At 50.6% G+C, this 26,509-nt stretch overlaps 1 protein-coding gene across 2 annotated transcripts; it reads right to left on the bottom strand.

The window, feature by feature from the left end:
• Positions 1-1,447: 1,447 nt before the first annotated feature.
• LOC120909777 (NACHT, LRR and PYD domains-containing protein 3-like) lies at positions 1,448-20,637 on the bottom strand. 2 transcript variants are annotated; one of them, XM_040321507.1, is made up of 13 exons: positions 20,569-20,637; positions 11,904-11,942; positions 10,081-11,791; positions 9,399-9,488; positions 8,654-8,824; positions 7,268-7,438; positions 6,015-6,185; positions 4,227-4,397; positions 3,969-4,139; positions 3,695-3,862; positions 3,430-3,609; positions 3,209-3,279; positions 1,448-2,161 (listed from the first exon to the last, which is right to left on the bottom strand). In XM_040321507.1, exons 2-12 carry the CDS (start codon positions 11,920-11,922, stop codon positions 3,231-3,233), a joined length of 3,072 nt encoding a protein of 1,023 aa, XP_040177441.1. In that variant the 5' UTR covers positions 11,923-11,942; positions 20,569-20,637; the 3' UTR covers positions 1,448-2,161; positions 3,209-3,230. The 2 variants fall into 2 exon arrangements, with proteins under 2 accessions (XP_040177441.1, XP_040177440.1); XM_040321506.1 differs by lacking the exon at positions 20,569-20,637 and adding an exon at positions 12,106-12,208.
• Positions 20,638-26,509: the final 5,872 nt, after the last annotated feature.

Below are 26,509 nucleotides of genomic sequence, written 5' to 3'. Positions count from 1 at the left end.
TGCTCCCAAATCACGAGACATCACTGCTCACCAGGGCAAATTACGTCATTTCCAAGACATGCGACATCCCCACGCATAGCATTAGCGTCTTCCAGGTCATGCGATGCCCCCACGCATAGCATTAGCGTCTTCCAGGTCATGCGATGCCCCCACGCATAGCATTAGCGTCTTCCAGGTCATGCGATGCCCCCACGCATAGCATTAGCGTCTTCCAGGTCATGCGATGCCACCGCGTCTTCCAGGTCATGCAATGCCCCCACGCATAGCATTAGCGTCTTCCAGGTCATGCAATGCCCCCACGCATAGCATTAGCGTCTTCCAGGTCATGCAATGCCCCCACGCATAGCATTAGCGTCTTCCAGGTCATGCGATGCCCCCACGCATAGCATTAGCGTCTTCCAGGTCATGCGATGCCCCCACGCATAGCATTAGCGTCTTCCAGGTCATGCGATGCCCCCACGCATAGCATTAGCGTCTTCCAGGTCATGCGATGCCCCCACGCATAGCATTAGCGTCTTCCAGGTCATGCGATGCCCCCACGCATAGCATTAGCATCTTCCAGGTCATGCAACGCCCCCAGTGGCATTAGCATTGTGACCGTGGAACCCAGAATCCCTTGGAAAGGGTGGGACCTCTTATGTCCAAGTCACCCTGTGTCCATCCTGGCACAGGGGGACTGAGAAAATATATCTTAAAATGTGACAGTCATTTATCCACAATATCTCCCAGGATAGGTGTAAAGACTATTCTTGGTTTGTTTGATTCTGAACTCAACATGTTAGGAGAGAGCCGATCACTCCTGCGAGAAGTTGTCCTGTGTTTATGCTTATGACAATGTATCATCTACTGCAGGGATATGCAATTAGCGGACCTCCAGCTGTTACAAAACTACAGGTCCCATCATGCCTCTGGGTGTCATGCTTGTGGCTGTCAGAGTCTTGCTATGCCTCATGGGAATTGTAGTTCTGCAACAGTTGGAGGTCCGCTAATTGCATATCCCTGATCTACTGTGTGAAGCTCGGTGACAACAAGTCTGACCTGTAGTGACATCCTGATTTATCATAACAATGCCCAGGAGGGGACAGAGTCACATCGGCTGCTTTAAGGGATTAGTTAATTAGCTCATGTAAATTGATGTTTCTGGTTACAGGAGTATTGTTAGAGTAATACGAGCAGGAGGGGGGAACCTCCTCTTCTACTGTATATAAGACTTGTATTCTGGTTCTAATAAACACTCCATGTTCAGCAATCACACGAGTATCGTCTTGTTTGTAGTTGTCAGCGGTTGGAATATCTGATATCTAGTGATAGGAAGTGGTATATAAGGAAAGCACTCAAGGTGTGTGGGACGTTACAAGCGTCTTCCAGGTCATGTGACACCACCTCTGCAGATCATGTGACATCACCACACACACACTATATATAGTAACCACTCAGAAGTCAGCCATCTTTGCAATCTCTTTATTAGACTTTTCATGGAAACATTTCTGATCCAAAAAAGTGAGAATGAAACCCGAACAATCCAAATCACTGAAAACTCCACTATGAAATGAATACAGTTGCCATGGGGACTAATAGTGCAAATAATGGCGGAATAACCGTCCAGTGCTAATGCATTTCCTGTAACAGCCGTTATATAGAGGAGCTCAGGGGCCCCGATAAGGCACTTAGCTGGGGACACACATTCTACACAAGCATCAGCTTACAATGCTGGAATTTATCTAAAGCCACAATTTGTATCAGTTTTGGATGGAGTAGAGAAGGGTCAGTTAGGTGTTAACTGCAGCCTGTGACCCATCACTTCCTGGATTCTATCACCAGATGTCCCTCCCACATGGGTAGGGGGAGGGGTCCTCAACAGGGACACTCCAAATACTTCATCCAAAAATAGCTGGCTCTAGATACAGTTATATTGCATTTTAATAAAGCGTTCTGCTACAAGGGGGGGGGGGGGGGGGGGGGGCAGAGCAATCCTCAGATTGGGTCATTCCACTCTCGTGTGAAGTTTCCATCCAGACATAGTGCAGTTATCATTGGAGTAATCCTAGGGTCAACCCGTCCATAATCCGAGGGTCGTCCCGAGTCTTTGGAGTCCGGCGTTGTATAAGGTGCAGTGTGAGGGGGAGGGGAAATGAGATACGAAGGCCGTCATCCGGCTGACCTAGAAAATAAAGAGAAGCCCAATTACCAATTCCTTCTGAACACCATCAACAGCTTCTCATCCTGGAGGATCCACACCCCCCACTACTACTCATCCTGGAGGGTCCAACATCGACCCCCACTACTACTCATCCTGGAGGGTCCAACATCGACCCCCACTACTACTCATCCTGGAGGGTCCAACATCGACCCCCACTACTACTCATCCTGGAGGGTCCAACATCCCCCCCACTACTCATCCTGGAGGGTCCACCCCCCCCCTACTACTACTCATCCTGGAGGTTCCAACAACATCCACCCCCCCACTACTACTCATCCTGGAGGGTCAACCCCCCACTACTACTCATCCTGGAGGGTCCAACATCCACCCCCCCCCCCCCTACTACTCATCCTGGAGGGTCCAACATCCACCCCCCACTACTACTCATCCTGGAGGGTCAACCCCCCCCCCCCCCCCCCCCCCCGCTACTACTCATCCTGGAGGGTCCAACATCAACCCCCACTACTACTCATCCTGGAAGTTCCAACAGCATCCACCCACTACTCATCCTGGAGGGTCCAACAACATCCACCCCCCACTACTCGCCAACTGCCCATGGCTCAACCTGGAAGGCTCATTGCTCCACCCCCACTGCTCATCTTAGGACCCTGCAGCTCTCCCACACAATGATAATCCTATGAGACCCACTGCTATCCATTATTCAAGGGAGGCCTGCAGTGCCCCACTCATCCTGGAGGGTTCACCACTAAACTACACAACATTCAGCCAATACTGTGGGTTCTCATCACCAGTCATGAAGGGGGTTGGTCTCCCTTCAGGCCTGAGCATTGTTACTCTACCACCATGCAAGGCTGGGGGACAATAAAACGTTAGAAGGCACCAGTAGGTTCCACTACCCAGCATCCATTCATCATACAGTCAGTGTTGGGTGGAGAGGCTGGACCAGGACCATACTCAGCCCACACATGAATGTTTAACTGGAAGAGTTCTCTCTCCAAAGTGTAATCATTTTCGGTGGAGTCGCCCTCATTTTAGATCTGGGATTACCTTGGATTGGAGGTCGGGATCCTCACTCTTGTTTCTTGTATTTGATGTAGATGAAGAGTCCATCCTGGGTACTACAAGGAAAGACAAATGGTTCAGTATGGGGTGATGCTCACCGATTGGAAAGGCCTCCTCTGTGGGTGGAGTCCTTTCACGTGAAGAGGACCTACCTGAGGTGGTCACCCCCCCCCCCCCCTGCACAGCCCAAGGCAGCCTAAACTTACTCGTTCTTCTCCACGGTGATGGACGGGTGTTCAAATCTCGCCAACATCGAGTCCAGATCTGCAGGGGGCGCTACATCCTCAAAGCTGAAGGTTACTTCCAACTCATTCAGAGAGCGGTTTTTATTAATGACGGCCATGACTTCCTCGGTGCAGGAAGCGGTCAGCTCACAATACCCCACCCTGTACAATAGAGGAATAGAAGATCAATATGGGGGTCGGACTCCAGAGACCTCCAGGTTACCATGGGTTACAGTGGAGCAATCACCTCAATGTCTGCAGCGTACAGCCGGGGTTCCGGAGCGCCTCACATAGCAACTTCATTCCGGAGTCCGTGAATCTATTTCCCGTCAGATCCAGTTTGGTGAGAGATCGGCTGGTGGTGATCACAGAGGAGAGATCTTCCAGGGAGGAGGACAGGTCACATCCGTACAGACTGAGGAGGAAACCAGAGTCAGATTTTGGACATTTATAAACACAACAGAAGGAGATGTCTACAGCCCCCCCCCCCCGCATCATATAGTGTATAGAAGAAGTCTCACTCCAGCTCCTGCAGGGGGCAGTGCGGGTCTCTCAGCCCTTCACACAGAACTTTCACTCCAGAATCCTCCAGACTATTCCAGGTGAGGCTCAGTTTGGTCAGAGATCGGTTGGTGAGGAGGACTGAGCGGAGGTCCTCGCAGGACGCCTGGGTCAGCTCACAGGACGTTAATCTGTAAAGAAAGAACCGTATGAGAACTTCTACCCAATCACCTCCCAGACCTGCCACGAGATTGGAAGACCATTGGCCAAATCCTTACATCAGCTCCTGCAGGGTACAGCCCGGGTCACGCAGTCCTTCACAGAGAGTCTTCACTCCGGAGTCCCCAAGGTTGTTGTCCCTCACATTCAGGCTGGTCAGGGTCCGGTTTGCAAGAATCACCGATCGTAGATCCTCGCAGGACGCGCTGGTGAGGTTCACCTCAAACAACCTGCAGGAGATGAAACAAGACCATGTGACCCGACTCATTAGACCAAGAGACCAAACCCCTACCAGACCATGAGACCGGATTATCAGTCTGTTCACCATTGGTGGGAAATGCAGGAGGCCTTACACCATCATTCCGGGATTGGTTGGTGTATAGAGGGGGAGGAACTGAACTTACTCAGTTTGGGTTTGGTGGCTCCCTGCCCAGAAGGTGTACAATGTACATGGCCACCCCGAGATCTGAGGAGGTCCAATATTGGAAGCAGTACATACTCTGCATCTTCCTCCACCCACTTCTCTAAGAGTACATTAGAACAATTCTCTCAGCCCATACGGCCATGTACCCATCAGACCTCATACAACGTACCCATCAGACCAAAAATGGTCTTCCTTCAGATTGGGTTGGAGAGGCTCCTTCACTTGGGAAATATCAATGTGACAGGAGGGCCCGTGGAACCCAGAATCCCTTGGAAAGGTTGGGAAACACTTGTTTCAGCTCCCCATGCACCTCTTATGTCCAAGTCACCCTGTGTCCATCCATCCTGGCAATCCCATCCTGGCACAGGCTGACTGAGAAAATATCTCGGATTACTTAAAATGGGACAGTAATATTTCTCCACAATATCTCCCGGGATAGATGTAAAGACTATTCTTGGTTTGTTTGATTCTAAACTCAACATGTTAGGTGAGAGCCGATCACATTGACCTCTGTACAATGTAGGAGACGGGCCGATTCCTGCTGGAGCTCCTGCTATTGTGAGAAGGGGTCCTGTGGTTATACTTATGATAATGTGTCATCTACTGTGTGACTACTGTGTGACGCTCGACGACAAGTCTGACCTGTAGCGACATCCTTATTTATCATAACAATGCCCAGGAGGGCACAGAGTCACATCGGCTGCTTTAAGGGATTAGTTAATTAGCTCATGTAAATTTAGGTTTCTGGTTACAGGTGTATTGTTAGAGTAATATGAGCAGGAGGGGGGAACCTCCTCTTGTACTGTATACAAGACTTGTATTCTGGTTCTAATAAACACTCCATGTTCAGCAAACGAGTATCGTCTTGTGAGCGGTTGGAATATTTGATATCCATATCCAGACTGGAAGAAGTGGTATATGACTCAAGCGGAGTGTGGGGGACATTTTGTTACAATCAATATCTTAAGAAATCCAGGAAGAAATTTAACTCCGATAGACTTTTCTAGTGGACAGAAAACACAAGTACCCAAAAAGATAGCATGGGCGATTTACTCTATTCAGGGGTGGGCTTGTTTCCAGACTGTCTGGTAGATTCTCCCATCGCATCAAAGCATTATCTTGCTGTGAATTGGCTTACTGGTAGCAAGATCGCCGTTGGCAGATTAGATGTGCCGATTATTGTTTGCATTGTTTAGGACAATGATCAGGCTCTTACCCGATTCTGTGTGCATTTACAATAAAATCAGTTCCAGTTTGCACCCAAGCTAGTGTCTAGTTTTTGGGTGCTCAGCGATAGCCGGTTCTAAAGTGGAGGAAGCTGTATCTTTTGGGGGGGCTTCACTCAGGTGGATGTGACAGGTGGTCAAACCACCCCCATACAACGTTCCCATCAGACCCCCCACATACATTGTACAAAACTTACACCAGCTCCTTCAGAGTGCAGCCCGGCTGGCGGAGCGCCTGACACAGCAGCTTGGTCCCGGAGTCCTGGAGGCGGCAATCTCTCAGATATAAGGTGGTGAGCGACCGATTGGTCATCAGAGCAGAGCTGAGGAAGTCCCCACAGGTCGGAGTCAGCTCACAGAATTCCATCCTGGAGGAGACAAGAAGGGTCAGAACTTGGTCACATCAAGGCCTCCCCCTCCATAGGGAGGTCATAATCCGGATGCCCAAGGAAATGGGGATGATCCCAGCGGGTCCTGGCACTTGGATGTGCCAGTGTGACATACATGGACACCAGTGATTGTGTCCAATCAGAACATGCAGTTATTCAGAAACTTGAACGCCAAACATGACCCAATATTTCATAGAAAAGACCAACATTTTATGCGAGTCAGATTCAGCGAAACATCTCCACTCTGCAGAGCCTTCACCATTATAATGACGGAGGACTCACCTCCCACAGTACAGCCCCGTATTCTTCCCTCAATTATAAATATGACGGAGGACTCACCTCAGCTCCTGCAGGGTACAGCCCAGATCCTTCCCTCCATTATAAATATGACGGAGGACTCAGCTCCTGCAGGGTACAGCCCGGATCCTTCCCTCCATTATAAATATGACAGAGGACTCAGCTCCTGCAGGGTACAGCCCCGGATTCTTCCCTCCATTATAAATATGACGGAGGACTCAGCTCCCGCAGGGTACAGCCCCGGATCCTTCCCTCCATTATAAATATGACGGAGGACTCACCTCAGCTCCTGCAGGGTACAGCCCGGATCCTTCCCTCCATTATAAATATGACAGAGGACTCAGCTCCTGCAGGGTACAGCCCCGGATTCTTCCCTCCATTATAAATATGACGGAGGACTCAGCTCCCGCAGGGTACAGCCCCGGATCCTTCCCTCCATTATAAATATGACGGAGGACTCACCTCAGCTCCTGCAGGGTACAGCCCGGATCCTTCCCTCCATTATAAATATGACGGAGGACTCAGCTCCTGCAGGGTACAGCCCCGGATCCTTCCCTCCATTATAAATATGACGGAGGACTCAGCTCCCGCAGGGTACAGCCCCGGATCCTTCCCTCCATTATAAATATGACGGAGGACTCAGCTCCTGCAGGGTACAGCCCGGATCCTTCCCTCCATTATAAATATGACGGAAGACTCACCTCAGCTCCTGCAGAGTACAGCCCGGATCCTTCCCTCCATTATAAATATGACGGAAGACTCACCTCAGCTCCTGCAGAGTACAGCCCGGATCCTTCAGCCCCTCACATAGAAATTTCACTCCATCGTCCTCGACTTTATTCAGTGCCAGATCCAACTTGTGCAGAGAGCGGTTTTCTTTAAGGGCGGAGCCAAGGATCTCGCAGCTCGTGGCGGTCAAGTTGCAGTCATCAAGCCTGCAGATTAAAAAAAATCTGAAATTGGGAATCTGGCATCCAGCGTGTTTAGAATAGAACCAACAACATGTCAAAAACACGGAGAGGAGACCAACACATATGCACTAATGAGGGACACATCAACACACCCCTTATTACCGACACTTTGAAATGGGGGGGCAGTAAACCAACCCACACCTGGTCAATGACCTGACCCATCACCCCTCAATATCAGCAACCAGTCTGGAGAAAAAGCCAACCAACAAAGTCTGGTGGAGTCTTCCCAGAAGACTAGAGGCCATTACTGCAGGAGAGGAGGATCAGCCTTGGGTGATGACCAATGACAAAGCACCTGATATCTACCTGTCCACCTAAATGCACAGCACATAGCCCCCCACCCTTTACTTTCAAAAAGGGTTTTATGACATCTGATGGAGATTGTGACAGACCTAGCCGGGACAGAGGCTTTTGAAGGGGACTGGATGCTGGCCTCTTGCCTATCAATTATGGGCCTGGCATTTGGGGGGGGGACGGGACGGTGTGGGCCTGGGGGACCCCTGAGGTGGTGTTACATTGGATTCAGGTCCATGTCCCCCCCTAAAACAGACTCTGGGAACCCTGTATATGTCGTTAGAAATATTGACCGATTCATAATGTTGGGACACATACTGTTAGGAGATGCCGATGTCACCTCCAGCCAAAATGTAAATGAGTCTAGTGTGCCTTCTAAGAGTCTTTCACCCATTGTTGTTGTGCCAATTAACCCTGCAATTGTATGAAGGAGTTCTGTGTGTATATGTATGATAGTGTATTGTAGTTAGGGAGTCACCGCGGCTGCTTTAGGGATTAGTCAATTAGCTCATGTTAATTTATGTTACAGGTGTATTGTTAGAGTAATATGAGCAGGAGTGGGGACCTCCTCAACTGTATACAAGACTGTATTCTTGTTCTAATAAAGAACAGTCCATGTTCAGCAACTAAACAAGTATCGTATCGTTTTGTGCTTGTGAGGGGTTGGAATATCTGATATCTTTATTCAGACTGGGAAGAAGTGGTATATGACGAAAGCACTCAAGCAGGGTGTGGGAAGTTTCGTTACAGCGATCAATCTGAAGAAAAATGGCCCTCACAATTTAAATAGAAGTTGAAAAATAAACATTAATTTTTTATTTTTTTTTCCTTAGCATCACCCAGGTCTGTTCACAACCATCCAACACCTTCGAGAAGTATACTCACGATAGCTCCCGCAGGGTACAGCCCGGCTGGCGTAGACCATCGCAGAAGATTTTCAAAACGGAGTCCTCCAGAATGTGGTGGCTTATGACAAGTTTGGTGAGTGATCGGCTGGAAGAAATAAGAGAACGAAGATCCTCGAGGAAGGACGGGGCGACCACACTAACATGGAACCTGCAGGGAGGGCAGAAGATTTACAAAAATTGTATTTCAAGGCCATAGAAAAAGTCCAAGTCTGAACAGAACAAGATTACTACACCGCTCCCTCCTTCCTAGCCGAGAACACGAGACCACCCAAGACCTGTTGGTCCCTATATTCCAGTGTTTCTCAATTCCAGTCCTCAGGCCCCCCCAACAGGTCAGGTTTTCAGGATTTCCATTATTTTGCACAGGTGATTTGATCAGTTTCACTGCCTTAGTAATCACCACAGCCTTTTCATCTGAGGGAAATCCTGAAAACCTGACCTGTTGGGGGGGCCTGAGGACTGGAATTGAGAAACACTGCTATATTCCCAGCTCACTCAATGGTCCCATGTAGTGCCCAGACTGCAGACCATGGGGGGAGATGGCCTATAAAGGAAGGAACAACTGTCAATGTCCAACCTTCTGGTGGGAGACAGTATACTCCAGAAGTCTGGACGGCCACCAGTGAAAGAACTTTTAGGATAATGAGCTCTTCTAAGAGTTTCAAACCTAGGTCACCAGCAACCTGACCAGAGAGAAGAGGCAAGAAGGCCACAAAACTTACTCCAGTTCTTGGATCTTGCTGTCTGGGTTGGACAGCCAGGAAGCCTTTCCACCGGTCTCAAAGTCCTCAGCAAAGCCACACCGTGTAAAGCTGAAATAAAAATAAAAAAATTCAATGATCTTTTACAGGACACTTCAAGCCAGGAGCCCCCTCCTTAAAAAATATGTGTTAAAGGTCAATAAGCAGTAGACAATGAGGTCTCCCATGGATGGAGAGCACCAAAAATACGTAAACTGATCAGCGCACGAACCTCGACTGACACTGGATTAGGTCCAGCATCATAGGCCATAAAATTACACATGAGGACTATACAGAATGGCCAGGGTACAAGTACCGTATGGTCAGGATAGCCTAGCTCCCATGTTAGTTTGTTGATGACCATTCTGGAAGGGTTTTCCATACCAGGTCCTTCAGTCTAATGGTTAACCAGCTGAAGGCAGTTCAAGGGAGCTTCGTTCTAGTAGTTTACATGACGTTTGGTATTCAGAGGCCTTAAAATTAAACACAAAGCTATATTAAGCCTCAGACTAGGAAAGCCAAGAGTATGAAGACTCGGCCTCAATAATAAATGGAAGATACACGTGTTTGTGTGACCGAAAGCCTTCCTGGTTTTCTATATCTTGTAGGACATCATGAACAGAGGTTAATTTGGAGTAAACAGACCACATGGATTAATACTTACGAAAGCTTTGAAGATCTATGGAAGAAGGGAGCCAGAAATGCCAAGTCCTTGGGTCGCATCAGGTGATCCTCCAGGCGGATGGAGACAAAGCTCGCCCGATCTCCCAGACAATACAGCATCTCTCGAACACGAACATTCTCCATGAATGAGCTGTAAAAACACGACTGGAACAGCAGGTCCGGGGCACTGAACACTCGGCTACGCAACGCTTCATCCTGAGCTTCGTAGAAGCAGGTTAGTGCGTCAGGACAGAATTCAGAAGGTTTTCCGTCTGTCAGCCATTTTTCCATGGCGGATTTGGCTCTTAGAGAAACGCTAGACCCAACGACCTCTGCAAGCTCCTTCAACTGCTTGTTATTGAGCAGGCCAAAGAGGAACTTTATGGTTGACCTCAATTTTGGGTGATGTTCCGACTGATAAAACAGGGTTCTTCCACTGCAGACTCTTGGGAGGAATGCATCTCCAGTTACCCCATTGGTCTCTTTAACCTCTGAATCTTCTCCCAGCACATAATACAAAGCAGCAAAGAATTCCTGAACACTCGTGTGAATGAAGCTGTAGTTGGTTGGGTCTTCCACATTCTTTTGGAAAATGCTATCATTTGGGAAAACAGAAGCCACCTCTGATAGAGTCAGTCCATTCCTTCCAAGATCCTCCCCATCAAACAAGCTTCTCTGATTCAGGATCCCGTCATTGGCCAACGCACAAAGGTTCTTCAGACACTGGAGTATTGGCTGGGTGCTGCCTGGATTGAGGAGGACACTTCTGAGATAAGAGAGATACACGGAGGTGAGAGTTTTACAGTTTTCTGAGCCAAGCTCATCCTTCATTCCCGTCTTCAGTATCCTACAGACAAGCCAACAGGTCAAAGGGACCGAACTCAAACCCAACAGAACTTGGTTCCCTTTCAGCACAGAGAAAGCCTGTTCTGCCTGACCTTTGTTGTTAAAGAAATGGTGGAAAAATTGTTCGAGATCTCCCTCTGAAAACACCAGAAGTTCTACAGAAGAAGAGGACCGAGCAAAGTCCTTCATCTTCTTGAGGGACATTGATCTGGATGTAATGAGCAATGAGACATCGCTGAGGATCTCTTTGCTCAATAGGCATCTTAGAAGGGTTTCTTTGTGGGTTTTCTCGAAGGGGTCTTCACAGTCCTCCTCATCGTCATCTTCCAGGGTCCACCTCAACTCATCAAACCCATCCAGAATGATCAGAACCTTGGAGGGATCGTTGAGAGCCGACTTGATCAGATTCTCAGAGAACTGCAGCTTGGTGCTTTTGGTCACAAGTCCTTCAATATTGATATTGCCGGTAATTTTATTTATTTGTCTGCCGCTCAGATAGAACACAAAATTAAACTGGTTGGTGTAGAGCTTTCCAGAGGCCCAGTCCAGCATGATCCTCTGTGTGGTCAGAGTTTTACCAATTCCAGAAGGCCCCACCAACACCAGAGTCTTGGGGACAAATCCGCTGCCATCAGGGACAAACAGGTCCTGGACACTGGATGGGGAATATCGGTCTGAGGACTTGGTGACCTCCGCCTGCTCAAGTAAAGTGCCAGAAAAAGGGATTGTGGGATGTTCCTCCTTATTAATCCTCAGGGTGCGGAGCCTTGGATATCTCCCACCTACAACCTTCCCCTGGTGGCAGGCATGCTCTTCGATAGGTTGGAAGACCTCTTTAATAGATGCCAGATATTTGGATTTCCAGTCTGTGGAGGAGAAATTTTGATTAATGGAGGACCAGAAGATAGAAGCAGAGTACAGAGAGTGGGAAAAATTGTACCCCCATCTGATCAACTTTTCTTCACAACATTAGATTACCTTTCAGAGGGGACTCCATGGTGCTGCACACTTTCGGATCTGGAAGAGAGAAAATGGAGGATTAGTGATCACCACAGAGGACAGCTACGATTACCCCTCCTGACTCAGCAATTTGGGGGGGGGCTCTGGGGTGGTGAGGATAAGTCAGGGGTGTGGAAGGGAGAAAAAAAAAAAAAAAAAAAAAAAAAAAAGGTAGACTTACTGGTAACCCTTTTTCTAGGAGTCTTCCATGACAGCCTCTGAGACATAAGGCTCCTCCCTCCGGGACAGGAAACACGACCAACAATCATCTTAAAAGTGGTCCTCCAGGCCTCCCTCTTCAGTTTATCAAACTACCGGAAGGCTCTGAAAGACATAACTCCCAACACCAGTTAATAGAAAAAAAACTGGGTGGGAAAGCAGGCTGTCCTGGAAGACTCCTAGAAAAAGAGTTACCGGCAAGTCCAACTTTGGTTTTTCTCCTTTAGTCTTCTAGGACAGCCTCCGAGATGAGCAAGAAACTTATTTGGTAGGGCAGGACCACTGTCTGGAGGACCTTTTGTCCAAATGTCTGCTCCTTGTCAGACATTATTGTCTAACAAATGTAGCTGACCACGTTGCTGCCTAGTAGATATCCTCCGGGGAAGCACCAGCCCTCTCTGCCCAAGAAACCGAGACTGCCCTGGTAGAATGTGCCTTGACCGATGGTGCTTGTCTAACTGATAAGCTTCTACAATCGCCATTCTTATCCATCTAGCAATGGACAATTTAGACGCTCTAACCTTTGCAGGCCCCACAAAATTAAAACGAATCTGAGTTCCTGAAGCTTCTAGTGGTTTCCAAATAAACCAAAAGGCTTCTCATAACATCTAATAAAACTTAAAGGATTCCTCATCTTCCTCCAAGGTGGGACGAAATGTCGGTAGGATAATGTCCTGGGTTCCATGAAACAGATGCTACCTTAGGGAGGAAGCTAGGGTCTGTCTTGAGTACGATCCTATCCTCTAAAATTAACAAAAATGGCTCCCGAATGGAGAGAGCCTGCAAATCACTCACCCCTCCCTTCTGGCTGATGTGATCTATCTAAAAAATAAAGTTTGAGTACAACCCATTTCAGCAATTATTTCTCCAGGGGTTCCAAAAGACTACCAGTAAGTGCCCTGACGGCCAAGGACAGATCCCAAGTGGGGCAGGCTCTAACCCTCACCGGCGTAGATCTCACTAGGGCCTTGAAAAAAAAAAGTCAAAAGAATTGATTTTGCTGAAGGAAAAATACTTAAGGCCGTGGTCTGAACCTTCAAAGTACTGACAGTTCTACACCTGCCTGAAGGAAATCCAATACTACCGGAATCCCAGGATTATCCAGTCCCTACACCTCCAACCTGAACTAAATCTCTTCCAAACCTTGGCATAAATCGCCCTGGATACCGGCACTCCAGAAGAGTTTTATTCACTCTCTCCGAAAAAAGCCCTGAGCTCTCAGCAGCTGTTCCTCAGATACCAGGCTGTTAGTCCGAGGTTCTCCATTTGTGGGTGAATAGGGCCCTGGGAGATCAGGTCTTCCTGACCAGAACAGTTAATGGACGACAAATAGCCAGTCTCTTTGGCTAAAATGGCGCCATTATGATTAGGTCAGTCGATTCTGTAAAACAAAAATCTTTGAGAAATGCAGCCATCAGCCTCACTGGAGGGAAGGCGTAACAAATATTTAACTGCCAAGGATTGGCAAAGGCATCTATGCCTGTGGCCTGATCCAGTGGGTGGATTGCAAAAAACTGCCACCTTTTTGTTGCCCTCTGAGACAAAAGGTCCACCTCAGGCTGGCCCCAATGCTGCACAATCTCCCCGAATACCTCCCTGTTGAGGGACCATTAGTCCTGATGGCTGAGAAAATCCGCCAGCGAATTCCAAAAACCATTTAGGTGAATGGCCGACAATGAGCACAGATTCACCTCGGCCCAGCACAGAATCCTGTTTGCTATGGCCTGTAGGACGGGGATCCTTGTGCCCCCCTGTTTACATATGTGACATCCGCCGCATTGTCTGTCCGTACCTGCTGTCCAACTATCCAGGACTGGAAAGCCTCCAAAGCCCTCAAAATTGCCAGAAGCTCCCTCTTATTTAGGGATCGACTGGCCTCTACTGGCGACCAGGTTCCCTGAACTAAAGCTTCCCCAGGTGGGCGCCCCAACGCACCGACGTTGGTTTTCACCACCACAGGCCTAGGACAGTCCTTTCTCTAAATTCTGATGAGCTCACCACCATAAAGTCCTTTTGATCTTGGCTGATAGGGGCATAGGTTGATCTAGGCTTTGTTTTCTGCCATCCCAGTGACTCAACATGAGACTCTGTAGAGGGCGTTGATTAAGCCTTGCCCAAGGAACTATTGGGAAGCAGGACTACATAAAACCCAGTACCCTCATAACCTCTCTGATCAGGGCTACCTGATTGGTAGGAAGCTGGGCTACTGCCCGATCCACCTTCAGGATCTTTTCCCTGGGGAGAAACACCATCTCCACTGAAGAGATTTTGTACCCCAAATACAGGACCTCCTGTGCCGGGTCAGCTGGGACTTCGCCTGGTTGATTAACCACCCGAGAGATAGCAGGAAACTGGGCCTCTTGTAGGTCTCTAGTTGGTGAAAAGATGGGGCAACAAACAGGAGATCGTCCAGGTGGGGGTCACTGTAATGGCTCCGACTTAGGGCCAGGGCCTCTGCTAGAACCTTCGTAAAGATTCTCGGCAAAGTACAGAACGAAAGGCAGTGCACAACTTCCAAATTCATTTTGACTGCTGGCCTGAGGAATTTTTTAAATTCCTGATGTATAGGAATGTGCAAGTAAGCATCCCTGAGATCTACTGTGGCCATGTAGCAGCCTGGGGTAAATATTGACTCCATCCTGAATCGCTTGCACCTTACAAACTTGTTATGGGAGACAGATTCAGGATTAACCTGAACTTTCCTGAAGGTTTTTTCACAACACATGGGAGTATACACCCTGAACCTGCTCCTTCTGGGGGCACCTGAAGGACTCTGATCCACTAGATCCCCTAACAGACCCAAAGCTCCCCCCCCCCGATCTCTGGGCAAGCTGAAAAATTGAGGGGAACCAAACCCAACTCCAATCTGTAACCGTTCTTTATGAGGTCTAGAATGAATGGGCTTGAAGTTGAACTGGTCCATTGTGAAGGGAACTCCCCCAGTCTTCCTCCCACTGGGACACAGGAGCTTTGAGGAGGCTTAAACAGGATTCCTTCTCTTCTACACCCCTTGGGGCCCATCCAATGTTTCTTGGGGTGGCCATGCTTTCTGGTTAGTCCTGGGGCCCTCAAGAGATAAAGCGTTTGCCTTCGTTTTTTCTTCTCAGGAAATGCTTTCTTGCCATCCCGAGTTTGTTCCAGTGCCTCCAAACAGGTGGTCACCCGAAAAGGGTAACCCACAAAGCTTAATCTTTGAGGCGGCAGCATCGCCTGTCCAGGCTTTTAGCCACACAGCCCTTCTAGCTGCATTTACTAGTGTGGCTGACCTAGCTGCCAATTTTACCGACTCCGTGGAGGCATCTGCCAGAAAGCCAACCGCCTTGAATAGTAAGGGAAAGGATTTCAAAAGCTGCTGACTAGACGTACCAGCCGAAATATGGAATTGCGTTAGCCAGCACTCGAGATTTCTGGCCACGCAAGTAGCTGCAAGGGCTGGCTTCAACCCCATTGATGAGGCATTCCAAGCACTTTGTCCCCCCCCCTTTTATCCATGGGATCTCTGAGCGACCCCAAGGTGTCCAAGGCCAAACCTGTCTGAGACTTTGGCCAACGGTGCATCCAGTTGAGGAATTCTTTTTCAGGGATGAGAAGCATCTGCTCCAAAAACAGGAACTTCAGCTTGAGGCTACCTGAAAAGAACGGCCTCTTTTTCAGGAAAATAGACTGATTTATGCACGGGAAATACCCCGTCCTGTGCACTAGAACCCCTGTACATCAGGTCGTGCTTGGAGAGTTGAACCTGCTCCTGGATCTGGAGGAATCATACTGCCCCTCAGTCAGATGCTGAATCCACCCGAGGAGGCGTCTAGTGACCTAGGTACCCTCTCCCTATCCCCCTCCTGACAAGGTTTAGATAGGGAAGGCATACCGACTGCCCTGGATAGGGATGAGGGACCCTGCATCCTGTCCATCATTCCCTTGAACGACTGAAATGTCGACACAAGCTCGTCAGGATTTTGTGACACGCTGCCACGTAATCATCCTTGACGAGACTGCTGACACAATCGGGGAATAGTGGCTTCTCCCAGTTGGAGCCCAACTTAGTCCCACATACCGCACACTTTTTCCTAGGCGGCTGCCTCCGAGTCCTGTCCTAGGCTTTAACCTGAAAGCCAAACAGAAAAATGTCCCACCAGTATGCCTTACTGACCCACAACCAGCACTGTGCTAGAAGTCAGCCTAGGAAGTGCCCATCACCTGAGGTTCCCCACCTAGGGAGGGAGTAACTGGTTCTAAACACCCCCCCCCCCCCCCCAGTGTAAGAGATGGTGTTATGGATTGCTTAATACTCTAAATGACTATATTTCTATTATGTACACATATACATGCTAATCTCCTTACTCAAAATGGCCGCTCGAGCACCCCCTCCCATCGAGTAGAACAGGAATGCTGAAGCCTCCAAAGAGACGGGAGAAACTCAGATGGATCTGGCCAGAAGACCCATGGATAAGGGATCACCCAATCCATGGATGACAGCACAAACTACCGCATACTGGAAGGCAGAAGCCCCCCCGCTGTACCCAGAAGAGTCGGCAGAGGTTACCGGCATGGTCAGGCTGAGCGTCTCTTGCCTGCCGGAGGACACAGACTTGGCTATCAGCCTCACTGGGCAATGGGGTCTGTAGTCACTGAGGGTCTTGCTCCCCCTCAAGCCAACAAGCAGTGGTGGGGCCGGCAACCTCACTCTTCAACAGGCCAGAGGGGTGCCCAGGCAGAGTAGAGTCAACGCCTGGGGCTCTTCACAGGACAGTCCTGAGACATGGAGCTCCCTTAGGTTTCTAGCGTGCTCCTTCCCGTACGGCAGGAAAAGAGGGAGGCCTGGAGGACCACCTTTTAAGATGATTGGTATGCGCGTTTCCGGTCCTGGAGGGAGGAGCCCTATGTCTCAGAGGCGGTCCTGGAAGACAAAAAAAACAGAAATGGGGGGGGCGATGAGTTTTGGGGGGGGGGGGGGACACATCTTTCAGCAGACATTTTACATAAAGGAATCCCCCACCCAATCCCCCTGATTTAGGGATGAAGGGGAGGGGCTCCAGTGTGGTGAGGCGCTGATGGAAGCTCAGGAGTTTGAAGATGAATCCAATGGACTCCACTGACTGGTCATGGAACCCCGTCACTCCACTTGGAGTGCTTTCATCTGAATGTTCTGACTGGAGGAAGCTGTATACCGAAATTACAGCCCATATATTGTAACCAAGAACCAAGCGAGACTAGCTCCGTACACGGCTTCCTCCAGATCTTCCCCATCTTCAGATATCAGATATTACAGCCCATATATTGTAACCAAGCGAGACTAGCTCTGTACACGGCTTCCTCCAGGTCTTCCCATCTTCAGATATCAGATATTACAGCCCGTATATTGTAACCAAGCGAGACTAGCTCCGTACACGGCTTCCTCCAGGTCTTCCCCATCATCAGATATTACAGCCCATATATTGTAACCAAGAACCAAGCGAGACTAGCTCCGTACACGGCTTCCTCCAGGTCTTCCTATCTTCAGATATCAGATATTACAGCCCATATATTGTAACCAAGAACCAAGCGAGACTAGCTCCGTACACGGCTTCCTCCAGTGTGAGCCTTCAGATATCAGATATTACAGCCCGTATATTGTAACCAAGAACGAGGTGAGACTAGCCCCGTACACGGCTTCCTCCAGGTCATCTTCAGATATCAGATATTACAGCCCATATATTGTAACCAAGAACCAAGCGAGACTAGCTCCGTACACGGCTTCCTCCAGTGTGAGCCTTCAGATATCAGATATTACAGCCCGTATATTGTAACCAAGAACGAGGTGAGACTAGCTCAGTTACAAAACTGCAACACGGAACGTTTTATTGGAGAAAAATACAATCTTTTATACACTTAAGGAGGTTCCCCCTCCCAATCACATTACCCCAACAATACAAAAAGTAACCAGAACCATAAACTAACATCAGCCAACGATTCCCCAGCCAAGGCGACTCCGAGGTCGTCTCCTCGCTCACAAACTACAACTCACATCATAAGTATAAACACCGGACACCTTCAGCCAATAGCAGGAGACCTCCAGCAGGAGTCAGCCCGTCTCCTAACATAGTACAGAGGCCGATGTGATCGGCTCTCTCATTGGACACGTCGAGTTCAGAATCAAACCAACCAAGAAAAAAAAAAAAAAAAAAAAAAAAAGTCTTTATATATCCCGGGGGGGGGGGGGGGGGGGGGGGAGCGGCCATCTTGGTACACTCCGCACTCCTCCATAGTAAGGATAAAGTGAGAGGGGGGAGAGCGGCCATCTTGGTACACTCCGCACTCCTCCATAGTAAGGATACAGTGAGAAGGGGGAGAGCGGCCATCTTGGTACACCCCGCACTCCTCCATAGTAAGGATACAGTGAGAAGGAGGAGAGCGGACATCTTGGTACACCCCACACTCCTCCATAGTAAGGATACAGTGTGAAGGGGGAGAGCGGACATCTTGGTACACCCCGCACTCCTCCATAGTAAGGATACAGTGAGAGGGGGGGAGAGCGGCCATCTTGGTACACTCCGCACTCCTCCATAGTAAGGATACAGTGAGAGGGGGGAGAGCGGCCATCTTGGTACACTCCGCACTCCTCCATAGTAAGGATACAGTGAGAGGGGGGAGAGCGGCCATCTTGGTACACTCCGCACTCCTCCATAGTAAGGATACAGTGAGAAGGGGGAGAGCGGACATCTTGGTACACCCCGCTCTGCTCCATAGTAAGGATACACGGAGAAGGGGGAGAGTGGACATCTTGGTACACCCCGCACTCCTCCATAGTAAGGATACACTGAGAAGGGGGAGAGTGGACATCTTGGTACACCCCGCACTCCTCCATAGTAAGGATACAGTGAGAAGGGGAGAGCGGACATCTTGGTACACTCCGCACTCCTCCATAGTAAGGATACAGTGAGAAGGGGGAGAGCGGACATCTTGGTACACCGGCACCCCTCCATAGTAAGGATACACGGAGAAGGGGGAGAGTGGACATCTTGGTACACCCCGCACTCCTCCATAGTAAGGATACACTGAGAAGGGGGAGAGTGGACATCTTGGTACACCCCGCACTCCTCCATAGTAAGGATACAGTGAGAAGGGGGAGAGTGGACATCTTGGTACACCCCGCACTCCTCCATAGTAAGGATACAGTGAGAAGGGGGAGAGCGGACATCTTGGTACACCCCGCACTCCTCCATAGTAAGGATACTCTGAGAAGGGGGAGAGCGGACATCTTGGTACACCCCGCCCTCCTCCATAGTAAGGATACAGTGAGAAGGGGGAGAGCGGACATCTTGGTACACCCCGCACTCCTTCATAGTAAGGATACACTGAGAAGGGGGAGAGCGGACATCTTGGTACACCCCGCACTCCTCCATAGTAAGGATACAGTGAGAGGGTGGAGAGCGGACATCTTAGTACACCCCGCACTCCTCCATAGTAAGGATACAGTGAGAAGGGGGAGAGCGGACATCTTGGTACACCCCGCACTCCTCCATAGTAAGGATACAGTGAGAAGAGGAGTGCGGGGTGTACCAAGATGTCTGCTTCCCCCTTCTCACTGTATCCTTACTATGGAGGAGTGCAGGGTGTACCAAGATGTCCGCTCTCCCCCTTCTCACTGTATCCTTACTATGGAGGAGTGCGGGGTGTACCAAGATGTCCGCTCTCCCCCTTCTCACTGTATCCTTACTATGGAGGAGTGCGGGGTGTACCAAGATGTCCGCTCTCCCCCTTCTCTGTATCGTTAGGGGGTGTAGAAAGACGGTGATGATGAAACTTCCACTACAAAATCTGACGTGTCGCCTAATCTGATGCAACACCCCCCCCCCCCCCCTTAAGCTTTCCAACCACGTGTGCCCATCCGTTATTCATGCAGACCTGATTGGACGCTCCATGGAAGGTTTACAGGTGCCAAATGTTCTCTGAAGAGCAATCCAGGTCACTCTTCACAGGGGGAATAGTGTGGAGTAGCTCATGAAGACTCATGAAGTGGGGGGTCCACAATAGATTGGGGGGGTGATGGTGTGTAGACATGGCTTACGGGACCCCACCCCCCCCCCCTTTTGAAGGCTGTACCGGGGCCCCAACATTTATAACAGCAGCCCGACTCTCATTACATGTATATTCCCCCCCCCCCCCATATATATACACACACACTCCTATTACATGTATATTCCCTAATTATATATATATATACACACACACATACATATACACATACACACCCCACCATCACCTCCCCCCCCCCAATATATATATATATACTCCCATCACATGTATATCTCCCCCCCCATATATATATATATACACACACCTCATCACCATACCCTCCCCCCTCATATACATAACTATCACTTCTATATACATGACATCCCCCCTATCCCTCCTCAGAGATTCTCCTCTCTCAGGTTCTCCTCACCTCAGCCGATCAGTCACATGTGATGTGTGACAGGAACTTCCTTCTCTCCTTATATACTTCCTCCTCCGACCACGCCCCTCCCTCCACCCCTCTGTCAGCTTGCCAGGGACCACACCCCGCCCTGACTCATCCCACCCCCGTCATCTTCCCGAGACCACACCCCGCCATGACTCCTCCCCCCCCTCTATTACCGCGGTATCAGTTCCCGGAGACCACACCCCCGCCCTCCCCCTGACCCCTCCTCCCCCAATTACCCCGATATCAGTTCCCGGAGACCACACCCCCGCTCACTGACTCCTCCCCCCGGAGGATGGATGGAATTCTGACACTCAGAAAAGGGAGACGGTCTCCGGGAAAATGGCGCCTGTACCGGGGACACTTCTGTACAGAGACCTCTATAGAGGAGACTACAAGTCCCAGCATTCCCCGCCCATCATTTACAGGACCCCTCCCCCTTATACAAGTACTGGGAGGAGATTTACTTCTTCTCCATATTAACCCTTCCATAGTAACCAGTCAATACAGACCTGTCCATAGCAACCCACCCATAGCAACACATTCATAGCAACCCACCTATAGCAACAGATCCATATCAACCCACCCATAGTAACCAGTCAATACAGACCTGTCCATAGCAACCCACCTATAGCAACACATTCATAGCAACCCTTCCATAGCAACTCTCCCATAGCGACCCTCCCATAGCAACCCGTCCATAGCAACCCCTTCATTACCAATGTCTCAGGACAGGGTCACTCCATACACATGAGGCACAAATACCCCGGGACAGGATCACTTCGTACACAAGGGGGCACAAATACCCCGATACAGGGTCACTCCATACACATGAGGCACAAATACCCCGGGACAGGGTCACTTCGTACACAAGGGGGCACCATTACCAATACCCCGGGACAAGGTCACTCCATACACATGAGGCACAAATACCCCGGGACAGGGTCACTTCGTACACAAGGGGGCACCATTACCAATACCCCGGGACAGGGTCACTCCATACACATGAGGCACAAATACCCCGGGACAGGGTCACTTCGTACACAAGGGGGCACCATTACCAATACATACCTCCCAACTTTTCAACTTCAGAATGAGGGACAAATGAGCATACCCCCCCAAACTAAGTTGTTGAGCGGGGGGGGGGGGGGGGTCCGCGGATCAAAGTTGTAGAGCGGAGGGGGGGTCCGCGGATCAAAGTCCACGGGACCGCGGGATTTACCGCGAATAGCGGGGCCGCGGGATTTACCGCGAATCGCAGGGGGGGGGGGTGCCGCGAAATCACGGGACAATAGCACTGCTCGCGGGACCGCGGGATTTACCGTGAATCGCGGGACATTCCCGCGAAATCCGGGACGATTGGGAGGTATGCCAATATCCCGGGACAGGGTCACTCCGTACATGTGTGTCAATGCCATTTTACTGCAGTATATTGAAGAGCTCCTTGTCTGTCCAGGTGGACACATCATACTACGAGCTCCATGTCTGCCCAGGTGGACACCTCATACTACGAGCTCCATGTCTGCCCAGGTGGACACCTCATACTACGAGCTCCATGTCTGTCCAGGTGGACACCTCATACTACGAGCTCCGTGTCTACCCAGGTGGACACATCATACTACGAGCTCCGTGTCTACCCAGGTGGACACCTCATACTACGAGCTCCATGTCTGTCCAGGTGGACACCTCATACTACGAGCTCCATGTCTGTCCAGGTGGACACCTCATACTACGAGCTCCATGTCTGCCCAGGTGGACACCTCATACTACGAGCTCCATGTCTGCCCAGGTGGACACCTCATACTACGAGCTCCATGTCTGTCCAGGTGGACACCTCATACTACAAGCTCCATGTCTGTCCAGGTGGACACCTCATACTACGAGCTCCGTGTCTGCCCAGGTGGACACCTCATACTACGAGCTCCATGTCTGTCCAGGTGGACACCTCATACTACGAGCTCCATGTCTGTCCAGGTGGACACCTCATACTACGAGCTCCATGTCTGCCCAGGTGGACACCTCATACTACGAGCTCCATGTCTGCCCAGGTGGACACCTCATACTACGAGCTCCATGTCTGTCCAGGTGGACACCTCATACTACGAGCTCCATGTCTGTCCAGGTGGACACCTCATACTACGAGCTCCATGTCTGTCCAGGTGGACACCTCATACTACGAGCTCCATGTCTGCCCAGGTGGGCACCTCATACTACGAGCTCCATGTCTGTCCAGGTGGACACGTCATACTACGAGCTCCATGTATGTCCAGGTGGACACCTCATACTACGAGCTCCATGTCTGTCCAGGTGGACACCTCATACTACGAGCTCCATGTCTGCCCAGGTGGGCACCTCATACTACGAGCTCCATGTCTGCCCAGGTGGACACCTCATACTACGAGCTCCATGTCTGTCCAGGTGGACACATCATACTACGAGCTCCATGTCTGTCCAGGTGGACACCTCATACTACGAGCTCCATGTCTGTCCAGGTGGACACATCATACTACGAGCTCCGTGTCTGTCCAGGTGGACACCTCATACTACGAGCTCCTTGTCTACCCAGGTGTACACCTCATACTACGAGCTCCATGTCTGCCCAGGTGGACACCTCATACTACGAGCTTCATGTCTGCCCAGGTGGACACCTCATACTACGAGCTCCATGTCTGCCCAGGTGGACACATCATACTATGAGCTCCATGTCTGCCCAGGTGGACACGTCATACTACGAGCTCCATGTCTGCCCAGGTGGACACATCATACTACGAGCTCCATGTCTGCCCAGGTGGACACCTCATACTACGAGCTCCATGTCTGTCCAGGTGGACACCTCATACTACGAGCTCCATGTCTGTCCAGGTGGACACCTCATACTACGAGCTCCATGTCTGTCCAGGTGGACACCTCATACTACGAGCTCCATGTCTGTCCAGGTGGACACCTCATACTACGAGCTCCATGTCTGCCCAGGTGGACACCTCATACTACGAGCTCCATGTTTGTCCAGGTGTACACATCATACTACGAGCTCCATGTCTGCCCAGGTGGACACCTCATACTACGAGCTCCGTGTCTGCCCAGGTGGACACCTCATACTACGAGCTCCATGTCTACCCAGGTGGGCACCTCATACTACGAGCTCCATGTCTGTCCAGGTGGACACATCATACTACGAGCTCCGTGTCTGCCCAGGTGGACACCTCATACTACGAGCTCCATGTCTACCCAGGTGGGCACCTCATACTACGAGCTCCATGTCTGCCCAGGTGGACACACCATACTACGAGCTCCATGTCTGTCCAGGGGGACACCTCAAACTACGAGCTCCATGTCTGTCCAGGTGGACACCTCATACTACGAGCTCCATGTCTGTCCAGGTGGACACCTCATACTACGAGCTCCATGTCTGTCCAGGTGGACACCTCATACTACGAGCTCCATGTCTACCCAGGTGGGCACCTCATACTACGAGCTCCATGTCTGCCCAGGTGGACACCTCATACTACGGGCTCCATGTCTGCCCAGGTGGGCACCTCATACTACGAGCTCCTTGTCTACCCAGGTGGACACCTCATACTACGAGCTCCATGTCTGCCCAGGTGGACACCTCATACTACGAGCTCCGTGTCTGCCCAGGTGGACACCTCACACTACGAGCTCCATGTCTGTCCAGGTGGGCACCTCACACTACGAGCTCCATGTCTGTCCAGGTGGACACATCATACTACGAGCTCCATGTCTGCCCAGGTGGACACATCATACTACGAGCTCCATGTCTGTCCAGGTGGACACCTCATACTACGAGCTCCATGTCTGCCCAGGTGGACACCTCATACTATGAGCTCCGTGTCTGCCCAGGTGGACACCTCACACTACGAGCTCCGTGTCTGTTCAGGTGGACACCTCATACTACGAGCTCCGTGTCTGCCCAGGTGGACACATCATACTACGAGCTCCGTGTCTGCCCAGGTGGACACCTCACACTACGAGCTCCGTGTCTGTTCAGGTGGACACCTCATACTACGAGCTCCGTGTCTGCCCAGGTGGACACATCATACTACGAGCTCCATGTCTGTCCAGGTGGACACCTCATACTACGAGCTCCATGTCTGCCCAGGTGGACACCTCATACTACGAGCTCCTTGTCTACCCAGGTGGACACCTCATACTACAAGCTCCATGTCTCCTCAGGTGGACACATCATACTACGAGCTCCATGTCTGCCCAGGTGGACACCTCATACTACGAGCTCCATGTCTATCCAGGTGGACACATCATACTACGAGCTCCATGTCTGCCCAGGTGGACACATCATACTACGAGCTCCATGTCTGTCCAGGTGGACACCTCATACTACGAGCTCCATGTCTGCCCAGGTGGACACCTCATACTACGAGCTCCGTGTCTGCCCAGGTGGACACCTCACACTACGAGCTCCGTGTCTGTTCAGGTGGACACCTCATACTACGAGCTCCGTGTCTGCCCAGGTGGACACATCATACTACGAGCTCCGTGTCTGCCCAGGTGGACACCTCACACTACGAGCTCCGTGTCTGTTCAGGTGGACACCTCATACTACGAGCTCCGTGTCTGCCCAGGTGGACACATCATACTACGAGCTCCATGTCTGTCCAGGTGGACACCTCATACTACGAGCTCCATGTCTGCCCAGGTGGACACCTCATACTACGAGCTCCTTGTCTACCCAGGTGGACACCTCATACTACAAGCTCCATGTCTCCTCAGGTGGACACATCATACTACGAGCTCCATGTCTGCCCAGGTGGACACCTCATACTACGAGCTCCATGTCTATCCAGGTGGGCACCTCATACTACGAGCTCCATGTCTGCTCAGGTGGACACCTCATACTACGAGCTCCATGTCTGCCCAGGTGGGCACCTCATACTATGAGCTCCATGTCTATCCAGGTGTACACCTCATACTACGAGCTCCATGTCTGCCCAGGTGGACACCTCATACTACGAGCGCCATGTCTGCCCAGGTGGACACCTCATACTACGAGCTCCATGTCTGCCCAGGTGGACACCTCATACTACGAGCTCCGTGTCTGCCCAGGTGGACACCTCACACTACGAGCTCCGTGTCTGTTCAGGTGGACACCTCATACTACGAGCTCCGTGTCTGCCCAGGTGGACACCTCATACTACGAGCTCCATGTCTGCCCAGGTGGACACCTCATACTACAAGCTCCGTGTCTGTCCAGGTGGACACATCATACTACGAGCTCCATGTCTGTCCAGGTGGACACCTCATACTACGAGCTCCATGTCTGCCCAGGTGGACACATCATACTACGAGCTCCATGTCTGTCCAGGTGGACACCTCATACTACGAGCTCCATGTCTGTCCAGGTGGACACGTCATACTACGAGCTCCATGTCTGTCCAGGTGGACACCTCATACTACGAGCTCCATGTCTGCCCAGGTGGACACGTCATACTACGAGCTCCATGTGTGTCCAGGTGGACACATCATACTACAAGCTCCGTGTCTGTCCAGGTGGACACCTCATACTACGAGCTCCATGTCTGTCCAGGTGGACACCTCATACTACGAGCTCCATGTCTGTCCAGGTGGACACCTCATACTACGAGCTCCATGTCTGCCCAGGTGGACACCTCACACTACGAGCTCCGTGTCTGTTCAGGTGGACACCTCATACTACGAGCTCCGTGTCTGCCCAGGTGGACACATCATACTACGAGCTCCATGTCTGTCCAGGTGGACACCTCATACTACGAGCTCCATGTCTGCCCAGGTGGACACATCATACTACGAGCTCCATGTCTGCCCAGGTGGACACCTCATACTACGAGCGCCATGTCTGCCCAGGTGGACACCTCATACTACGAGCTCCTTGTCTACCCAGGTGGACACCTCATACTACAAGCTCCATGTC

Source organism: Rana temporaria, chromosome 8 (genome assembly GCF_905171775.1).
Source record: "Rana temporaria chromosome 8, aRanTem1.1, whole genome shotgun sequence".
Lineage (NCBI taxonomy): Eukaryota > Metazoa > Chordata > Amphibia > Anura > Ranidae > Rana > Rana temporaria.
The sequence above is the reverse complement of the archived record's forward strand: the minus strand, read 5'-3'. Positions and strand labels throughout refer to the sequence as shown.